Here is a 10,057-nt window from a genome sequence, read left to right on the forward strand (position 1 = left end):
CAGCAAACTGTTGTGGGTGGGGGAGTGATGGATCACTCTTAATTCATGGCACTTTCTGTGAAGCCCCATGAGTTAGAGCAGGGATCTGCATGTCTGTCAGCACCCCCTGTTACACGTATTGGATATACATTACTCAAATGTGACAGTAAGGACTCGGAGGCATCCTGCTTTTCTTCCTTACAATGAAGACTGTGGCTAGACCCAGAGCAGGAGAGAATGTATGCAGCACCAATTGCATCCATATGTACGCACTTTCCATATATTCTTAAAGCGCTGATGCTCAACCTTCTTCTCTGGCAGACTGGATGGGCAGCACCTGGTCCAACTGCAGGCCAGACGGTGGTTCTGATTCAGTGCCCAAGACCAGTGCAGCAGCCACCATCTGGCCACACAGAGTGGGACAGAGGGCATCCTGGCCTGAACCCAGCTCCACGGGGGCAAAGGGCCTTCACCGCATGGGGGGAAAGGAACATCATCCAACCCTGCAGGAGGAAGGGGGTGTGGCCTGGCCCAACAGAGCTGGGGGGAAGATGGAAGGGGGATGGCCTGGCCCCAACCCAGCCATGGGGTGGGGAAGGGGACATGGCTCAGCGTCATGGGGAAGGGGCATGGTCTGGCCCCAACCTGGCCTTGAGGGAGGGAAGGGGATGTAGCCTGGCTCTGACTGGGTGCTTCGGGTTTTGGAATCTGGTAGGGGGGAGAGTGTCCATATTAATAGCCACTGCTTCCCTACCATCAAATTTCCTGACCTGTGAGGAGCCTGGGGGCCTGATGCGATGGCTCCATGGGCTTAATTTGGCCAGCGGGCCAGAGGATGCACTTCCTTGCTTTAAAGCATTCTGGCTGCATTAGAAAGTACCTGGAAGCAGACACCAGCTTCTTCATCCAACCCCTTCAGTGCAGAAGGTGGCTTGAATTTAAAACTTTGCTTTCCTTTTGTCAAGCCTGGTAAGAGAGAATCTTTAGCTAGAAAATGAAGGTGTTCTATGCCACACTCTAAATAAAACAGTATCTTCTCCCATTTCAGGATTGTATATTTTAATGCTGAATTTACTGCAAAGGTGCAATAAAATATATGGCAAAAATTAAAATCCTTCCCATGACCTGACAAGTATTCAATAAATCAAACTGTTTTAGGCTTCACACATATTGAGGCAACGTCTAGGGCAGAATATTTTATGAAGTCCTTATGCTTCAACTAGCTGTTGGTCAGGAAACCAGAGAGACAGAGGAAGAAATATGGTAACTATTTATAGGAAATGTGAAGAGATAGCCTATATTAATCAGAGCAAACAGTAAGCAAGCCCCAAAGGTCACAGAAAGATGATATAATACATTACACGTGAAAGCCAAAATCATTAGCTTGATTATGTGCAGTGTTTAGCACCTTCACTTTCCGTTTAAATCAGTGGGTGTTACAGCTGCTCAACACAAGGCAGAATGTGCTCCTAATTCTCAGACTGGATGGAAAAAACATTAATGGCAGATATCCTCTCCAGAACAGAAACATGTGATGTGGCATACAACATAAAGTGTTGAGCATTGCTGCCAGATGTGTTGCTCATTGTTTGCCTCATACCCTGATAAAGCACTTCCTTGTATAAGAAATATTTCATAACTGATCTTGGAGACAATACTGCAAGTAGGTGAGCAGCCTCAATTCTCACTGATCTCAGAGTGAAACACCCATGCAATCACCAGTGCCTAAGGACTAGCAGTCCTGGGCTTTTCTATGCAGATAAATGCAGAAAGACTGGGGGAAAAGTCCTTTCTAGATTTGGATAGATGGTGCTGATGGGCAAGATCGGTGCATTTGCTGTCAGCTATTTAATCATTCAAAGTTTTGCAGATATTTAAGATGTCCATTTCATCCTTCTCCTCCTCCCTTGTTCCTCCCAATCAAGGTACCTGTCCTTCACCCAACATAGTGTTTCATCTTCGTACCACCTGCAAAAAGATGAGGTGGGAAATGTCTGTACAATGGCCCTGCCCCTTCAAGTTTCTCTACAATGGCCCTGCCCCCTGTAGAATGGCATCCTAGCCCTTCCTAGCCATCTGTTAGGAAGCTAGATAAAAAGCAGGAACTGAGAAGCGGCAATTATAATATAAAAGTAAGTATTCAAATAAAAAAATAATAAAAACGCCACTGGACTGATATTACCAATGAAAGTTCTTCACCCTGCCCTAACAGGGAGTAAAAAAATTGCAGCATATCACTATCACTGAAGTCTGAACACAGACTTATAGGATGAAACAACTACAAGCAGACCTGGACAGGTTGGACATATGGGCACAAAACAACAGAATGCAATTCAACAAGGAGAAATGCAAAGTGCTGCACCTAGGGAGGAAAAATGTCCAGCATACCTACTGCCTAGGAAATGACCTGCTTGGTGGAACGGAAGCGGAAAGGGATCTTGGAGTCCTAGTGGACTCCAAGATGAACATGAGTCGGCAGTGTGACGAAGCCATCAGAAAAGCTAATGGCACTTTATCGTGCATCAGCAGATGCATGACGAACAGATCCAAGGAGGTGATACTTCCCCTCTGTTGGGCGCTGGTCAGACCGCAGTTGGAATACTGCATGCAATTTTGGGCGCCACACTTCAAGAGGGATGTGGATAACCTGGAGAGGGTCCAGAGAAGGGCCACTCGTATGGTTAAGGGCTTGCAGGCCAAGCCCTATGAGGAGAGACTAGGGCACCTGGACCTCTTCAGCCTCCGCAAGAGAAGGTTAAGAGGTGACCTTGTGGCTGCCTATAAGTTCATCAAGTTCGAGTGGCCAAGGTCTGGAACGGGCTCCCAAGGGAGGTGGTGCTCTCCCCTACCCTGGGGGTCTTCAAGAGAAGGCATCTGGCTGGAGTCATCTGAATCCAGCACTCTTTCCTGCCTATGCAGGGCGTCGGACTCGATGATCTATTGAGGTCCCTTCCGACCCTAACATCTATGAATCTATGAATCTATGAAACGAATAAGTTTGAAATAATTTCTTATCTATAACAGTGGGCCCTAAAGAAGAAGCTTTGCACATTCACATTCATTGCTTTGGGAGTTTCTGGAACCTCCTGGCACCTATGTCTCGTGGTCTGCAGAAGCTCCACTTCATAACATGAAGCATTCAGCACCCACTATAAACAGAGGTGTAACTTCCATCCCTGACAGCAGTTTGTCTGCAACAGTAAAAACATTAACTGTTCTATCTGTTTGTTAGACAACTGATGGGTTAAAACATATTCTTTTGTAAATAGTTATGCTGCAGGATATAATTACCCTCTAAATCTGAACTCAAATTTATGCAATAAAATGCTTATTCTCAACTTGGTTTTGGACAATGTTTCTACTTAGCGGGCACATCTACACATGCCCCTGACTGCACATTTGGTACTGTGCAGTTATTTAGTACTTGTGTTAGCTTTAGCAAGTACTAAATGACTGCACAGTACCCGCCAGTACTGCACAGTCCCTGTGGTTCACGGTTTTTAGATACTACTTCACCATAGCGACAAGCTATGACAATGTAGCGTTGGCATTAGGGTTTGTACCCGCTGATGCTAGGTCGCTGTAGCAATGAGCCCAGCGTTACTCTTTTTAAAAATGTTACTTAATTTTTAATTTACGAATAAGGACTTACGGACTCCATTACAACTCTTGGAACAAAAAATCCGTTGAAGAAAGAATAAAGACTCAGAAGAAGAATCAGGAAAACCAGGAAATATTTAGAAGAAATAACAAAGGCAAGTCATATCATTTTGGTAAAAAAGGGCAAAGTGTTGATGTGTTTTCAGCAGCGACATAAAAAAAATGCGAACCCCACCACAACAGATCAGTTTTGTAATACAATAGACTTTCGTCCTGAACTATTAAATGGGACCAAGCATCACGGAAAAGGAAAAAAAAATTTAAGTCAATTAAAATAAGTAGCACTGAAGTTACTACAAACACACAAAAATTTTTACCAGTGCAGCCATCTTGTTAATTTGCCCCTCACTTGTGTTCCTGAATCAAAGGGCCCATTAATACTGGCTAAATAACATGCTACAATTTGTAGGAATAACAGGGATTAACAAAGAATACATGGCAAGTTTTTCCTCAGAAGCTTTCAGGGCATCTTCACATGTGCTCCAGGGGTCAGGGGAGGGATGCTTTAATTATAGCAGCTCCCAGAGCTGCTCTATTAAAGCACCTTCAACATCTTACATATTCAGTGTCCCACACTTCAAAATGGCAGTGGGGGCACTAAGTAGAGCTCGTTCGATGAGCTTTAGTTAAAGCACCCTACTGCCATTTTGAAGCATAGGGACGCTGAATACACAAGATGCAGAGGCTGCTAGAGCACGCTAAGTAGCATGAACCAGCAGACTCGATTAATCAAGTCTGCTCTTATGCACTGTAATTACAGTGCATTGGAGCAGTGTCCCCGCATCTCTACAGGCACCCTCTGAGATTAAAGTTAGAACTTTAATAACATTTCAGGAGTTTATTGGTCATTCCGTTGGGCCTGAGCATGTCAAGAAATAATATAGTTGGAGTTTGTGTATCCCAAGGAGTATGTAACTCAATATTTATTATCAGCAAAGGAATTTTTTCCTTGGTTCTTGACATAATGCGTCCATACTTTCTTGGCACTGAGTCACAGCGACCTTCTTCAGTAGAAGAAAGAAAAAAGACTCCTCTTTCTAGTCTATTCAGTATTGTTTCCATATCAGCCAGAAGGGTTGCTTCAGGGCAATCTAAGGGACTGTGTTCCTGAACGAACTGCCTCCATGAAATTTTCAAGCTCTAGGAAAAAAACTTAGGTCTCCTGCATAGCAATGAAGAGAAAAAAAAACTTTTATGAGTTATAAAAGCAAGGAAAAAGTTACAAAAGACATAAACCACTTACCTCTGCAAGCATATCATGTAGTTCCGCCTCACTTGGGCAGCAACCTAATGACCTTATGATTGTACCAACTTCTCTGTAAAAAAGAGTATCTGTAAGCATATCTATAGAACTGCAGCACATGTGAAAGATCCAGCCATCAATCCAGAGTAAGTATGCATGCATGTGTGGGTGCATGGGTCTTTAGAATTAGGCGTAAAAAACTAAGGGCCAGATGCAAAAGCACTTAGGTGCTTAAAGTGCAACCTGCACAGAATTTAGGCACCTAACAACAAGACCTACAAAATCTCCACCTAAACACTTAAATGCCAAGAGAAGCTTTTGCCAGAAAAGTTACTTAGGGTGTCCAGAAGCACTGCCATTTGGGGCAAGTTGAGTATCTTAGCATGCTGTACCCACCGACTGTTTTAGAGTTATGAACAAGACATCCCTGTGCGTAAGTCCATTGCAGGGCCCCATCTTGTAAAACTGTTCTGAGTGTTCCCCAACACTACTGAGTTCAGCATAACACTTTTACAGCAGCCATAGTCACTTCAATTGAAAAATAATGGCTGGGGTGGAGAGGGCGACTAACTTTACAGTCTGTACTAAAGCCCTCACTCAGGCACTGGAAAATCTGGGTTATATACCTACCTCCATGGGTGGTTCCAGGATTTTATGGAAGCAGCAACCAGCACTGCAGTGGTGGCTTCACCCCCACTCCCAATGCTCCCAATGGTGGACCATGCTGCGGGAGCAGCAGCCAGGGACATTTTTAAAGTTCCCAAATCCAGTAAGAATCCTCCCCAAATCTCAGCAACTTCTACTTTCCCCTCTGTGCTCAGCAGTATGTGCTCTCCTCTCCCATTCCTCTCTTCCCCCTCTCTATTTATAGCAGAGAGTGGTGAGAGCAGGGAAATTCTTACCTTTTGCCGGGACTTAAAGTCTCTGGCTGCTGCTCTTACAGTGTGGTCCAAATGGGCAGATGTGACCACTGAACCCACTCTGGTTCCAGCCTTGCCTATCTCAGTCTGAAGGGGTTCAAACTGACAGCTCTGACCACCAAAAAGTGTGCCATAGCCACCAGACTGAAAGGAAGAATTAGAGGTGTCTCGTATTAATCAAATAAAATGTGCTTTTTGTAGGACAAGCTTTGCAAAAAACCACAAGAAAAAACCTCTGTGTAATTTATTCTGAGAAGGGAACAATATCATCTTATTGATACTTTCTTGTAAACTTTGCAACTTCATGTTTAAGAGTCAGACAATACTGTTGTTGGCCCTGTCAAAGTAAGTTCATCTTCCCTCTTCAAATATATCCAATGTTCTGAAAGATAATATTAATAATACTTTTACAATTTGGGTTAAGACTTGTGTTGTACTGCCACCTTCTGACACAGTAAAATAATATATTATTATAATGTGAGAAAACCTTGACATAAAAGAAATAATACATGTGAAACCAAGAAAGGATAAGACACCAAATCCTCAGGATGTTTTTGTATGATAATAATTTTGATTCAAGGTGGTACATTTATTGGGTTTAATGGACTTTCTAACTTCACTTCTCACATCTTATGGTCTCAATAAAGAGGTTGTGAAAGAAAAGTTTATTCACCTAATTTAGTTGTTTCAATATTTTCCCTAAGATACATATCCATTATGCAATAAAATCAAGATTAAAGCAAATTTCATAGCTATTTAGCAGAGATTACAGAAGCAAATGACAATTGAAATAAACAAAGAATAGATATAAAAAGAAAATGGGGCTCATTTAAAAGCTTTTTTTCCATGTGAAGCAATGAAAGACATTAAGGCGTAATCTGATTTTTCCCTTGTAATTTAAAATATAAAAGCACATACGTAGACAGAAGTATGAGTAACACATATATATGAGTATGTAGAGCCGTACCCTGCTAATCTCCACATCCAGCAAAAAATTTAAAAAGACGTATTGTCTGCATACACCTTCTGCTAATGGATGGTAGACACATACCCCATGCACGCAGCACTCAGGATTTTTGCCAGCAGCATCCATATGGCACACATCTGCCCTGACAGTGCCTGTCACTTCTGCACACCAGGGGCACAAAGGATGGTATGTGTCACCTGCACCTAAACTGCATCATCCAAGATGAAAATGACTCCAGGACAGCAGAGAGACAGGTCACAGAATGCATTTATAGGCCTCACATCTTGAAAAAAACCCAGGTAGAAAAATCTGCACAGGCAGGCAATTTTTCATTTTCTTCCAAATGATTGCACATGTGCATATTTGTGGTTCTAAAGGAGTGGACCACTCCAGTTCAAAGATGGGAACTCAGAGACTCACAAAACAAAAACTAGAACATTGCCTCATCAAATTTAGCATCAGCTCTAAAAGCTTCAGAGACTGAATGTATGAATAGCGTTCAGATGACAGTTTTGCAGAATTCTGATATATATGTGTGTCAGTGAAGTTGTAGACACTGGCTGAACTCTGGTAGAATAAACTCGTAACAATGATAGATAGATGCCTTCTAGCATGCCTTCATATAGTCATAAATCCATTTTAGCAGTCTTTGAAAATGATTTGCCTCTCTTCCTTTAGCAATGATAGCAAAAAACCTATGTGAGGACCTGAGCAGCTTCTTTCTTTGTAGATAGGGTGCTGGGGCACACATGATGTTGAGGCACGGAGAAATGATTTTCTCCTAAATGTACACTGTTTAGAGAAGAATATGGGAAAGTAAATTTGCTGATTCAGGCAGCATTCAGTGAGCACCTCTGGTAGAAGTTTGGGGTTTGTTCTTAGACTCTGTCTAGGCAAAAGACAACAAAGAATCCTACTCTCTTCGTTGAGACAATGGTAGCCCGTGATGACATTTCCATTTATAAGTAACAGCTGTCCACTGACACATCACCATCAGCACAAACAAGAACAATGATAGCCAAAGGACTAAACTGAGGTTCCACAGTAGGATGAGGCTGTTGATAGGTGGAAATCCTATTGTGCAAGGCCATGCAGGTACTCAGAATTATTGTTGCTAGAGCGCCCACTATCACTAAGGGTGTGTACAGAAGTTACATTTTTCACGTGATGAGGCCCCCAAAAGCACTCTGTAGCTGTAACACAACAAACATTTCTGGCTGCTGTCCCTGCCCCTGCTAGCCCATCAGCTGCTTCCCACCCCGCAGCTCCTTCAGACAGACAGTGGATCTGGGATCACCCACCTGTCCTGCTCCTACACAGAGAAGTCCCTGGTCTTTACTCCCTAGGTCAGGGAGTAATGTGCCAGGTGAGAAGCCCCTGTACTTCATGCCTCCCCGCCAGCGGTTGGTTTTTCCCCAGTTCAGAGCCTGTGGCAATCCCCCTGACCCCAACTGCCTCCACCTTCCCTGTCCTAAGACCCTCTGGGGTCTTGCACCCCTTTCTCTAATCCCCCACCCCCACAGGTTTGCTGGTGTGTGTCAACTGGGATGAGGGAACATGTTCTGCCACAGGCAATGTTCAGCAGGTTTTTCTATTTAAAAAAAAGTTTGGCAACTTCAACATTATAAACTGAGGCATGTATCTTCCTCATGCCACATTCCCTCAAACCCTGTTTTGTGTCCCCAGAGCTGGAGACCTATGACCCAGAGCCAGGGCACTGGCACTTGAAGCCTTACTCCTCCAGGGAGCAGTAAGATCCATGAAGGTGAAGAGGTAGTCAACCAGGGCTTCATGGATACAGCAGCCTGCTACTTCATAATGCCAGGGCCCCCAGCATTGGTGGAGGGCTTGGCCTCTCCCCCATCCCTGCACCACGTTTGCTTATGCTGACAGGCCCAGTCAGTGCGCTGTGCCTCCTTGGCCCAGGCTTCATGGAATACCTCCCCTCAGATCTCATGGATGTTGTGGAGGACACACACAGCACCAATGAGTCACGTCAGGTTTTCCTCATCCACCTCGAGGTGTGCATTGAGAGCCGGCCAGGGTGCCTTGAGGCGGCTGAAGGCACACTCCATCATCATGCACCTGCTCAGGCAGTACTTGAAGTGCTCCTTTCAGTGGTCCAGCTGCTCCCATAGAACAGGAGGGGTAAGCCAGGTCATTGACCTGAAAGGGGGAGGGGGGGGAGGATTTCATCGCCGATGACAAAATCAGAGAGCCTGGGAACATAGTGCTTGCTCTCCATCAGGTCGGGGAGTTGGGAGTTACAGCAGACACAGGCATCATGGGCACTGTCCACTCAGCTGGCAAAGATATGGGTGAAACATCCCCAATGGTCAGTGATGCCCTGCAGGATGATGGAGAAGTAGCACTTGCAGTTGATGAATGCCTGGGCACCCTGGGGCGAGCAGATGATGGGGATAGGCATGTTGTCCACAACTCCCATGCAGTTGGGGAGGCCCATGTTGTGGAAGCCAGGGACCACCTCCTGCAGGTTCATAAGGTGAATGAGGCAGTTTTCCAAGGTATCTTGGATAATCAGGCACACCTCCTGGACAGCCTCTCTGGCTGTGGACCTGCCCACACTGAACTGGTTGGCAATGAAGCAGAGACTGTCGGGGGTGGCAGCTGCATGACAGTGATGGCCACCTGCTTCTCCAGAGTGAGGCGTGGCCACATGCGGACATCCTAGTGCACAATGTAGGGGGCCATCTGGGCAACAATGTCCATGAAGGTGGCCTAGCGCATGTAGAAGGTCTGGAGCCAAAGTTCATCATCCCAGGTGCCAAGGATGATCCACTCCCACCAGTCCATGCTAGTGGCACGGGCCCGGAACTGGTGCTTAATGATCTGGAGATAGTGCCAGATTACCCTGGTGTCGTAGATGGTCTCATCCTCATCGGTCATATGGAAGTCTGTGGCACAGTCCAGGATACTTGGCAGGCATGGGGTGCAGCAGATGGCAAGACACAGGATGGCTGGCTGGTGGCGCATGGGCATGAGGGCGCATGCCATGGTGATCCACTGCTGCATCAGGTTCAGCTGGGAGCACATGATATCCCGCAGCCTCCAGTGAGAATCACACAGGGTGACCAGCAGGACTTGCCACAGCTCCTGGTCCTTGCTTGGGCACAGGCAGTGGGATGCCATGGCAGGGTGCAGGCTGGCTGGGACACACTGTGACAAGCTTGTGATAATAGTGGGTGCTTGTGTGTTGCTTAGCCTGGCTCTCATGACACATGCTGGAGTTGGGAGTGGGGGAGAGAGTCTGTGGTGATGTGGCAGGGG

General features: G+C 45.4%; 1 protein-coding gene across 2 annotated transcripts in view; it reads right to left on the reverse strand.

The window, feature by feature from the left end:
• Positions 1–10,057, reverse strand: part of EFCAB2 (EF-hand calcium binding domain 2) — a 30,412-nt gene that overhangs the window by 15,105 nt on the left and 5,250 nt on the right. For both annotated transcript variants that reach the window (XM_025203248.1, XM_025203247.1), the window contains one exon: positions 4,883–4,955. In XM_025203248.1, coding sequence (XP_025059033.1) covers positions 4,883–4,894 — 12 coding nt within the window. In that variant the 5' untranslated portion in view covers positions 4,895–4,955. The remainder of the gene's footprint in view (positions 1–4,882; positions 4,956–10,057) is intronic.

Source organism: Alligator sinensis, unplaced genomic scaffold (genome assembly GCF_000455745.1).
Source record: "Alligator sinensis unplaced genomic scaffold, ASM45574v1 scaffold534_1, whole genome shotgun sequence".
NCBI lineage: Eukaryota > Metazoa > Chordata > Crocodylia > Alligatoridae > Alligator > Alligator sinensis.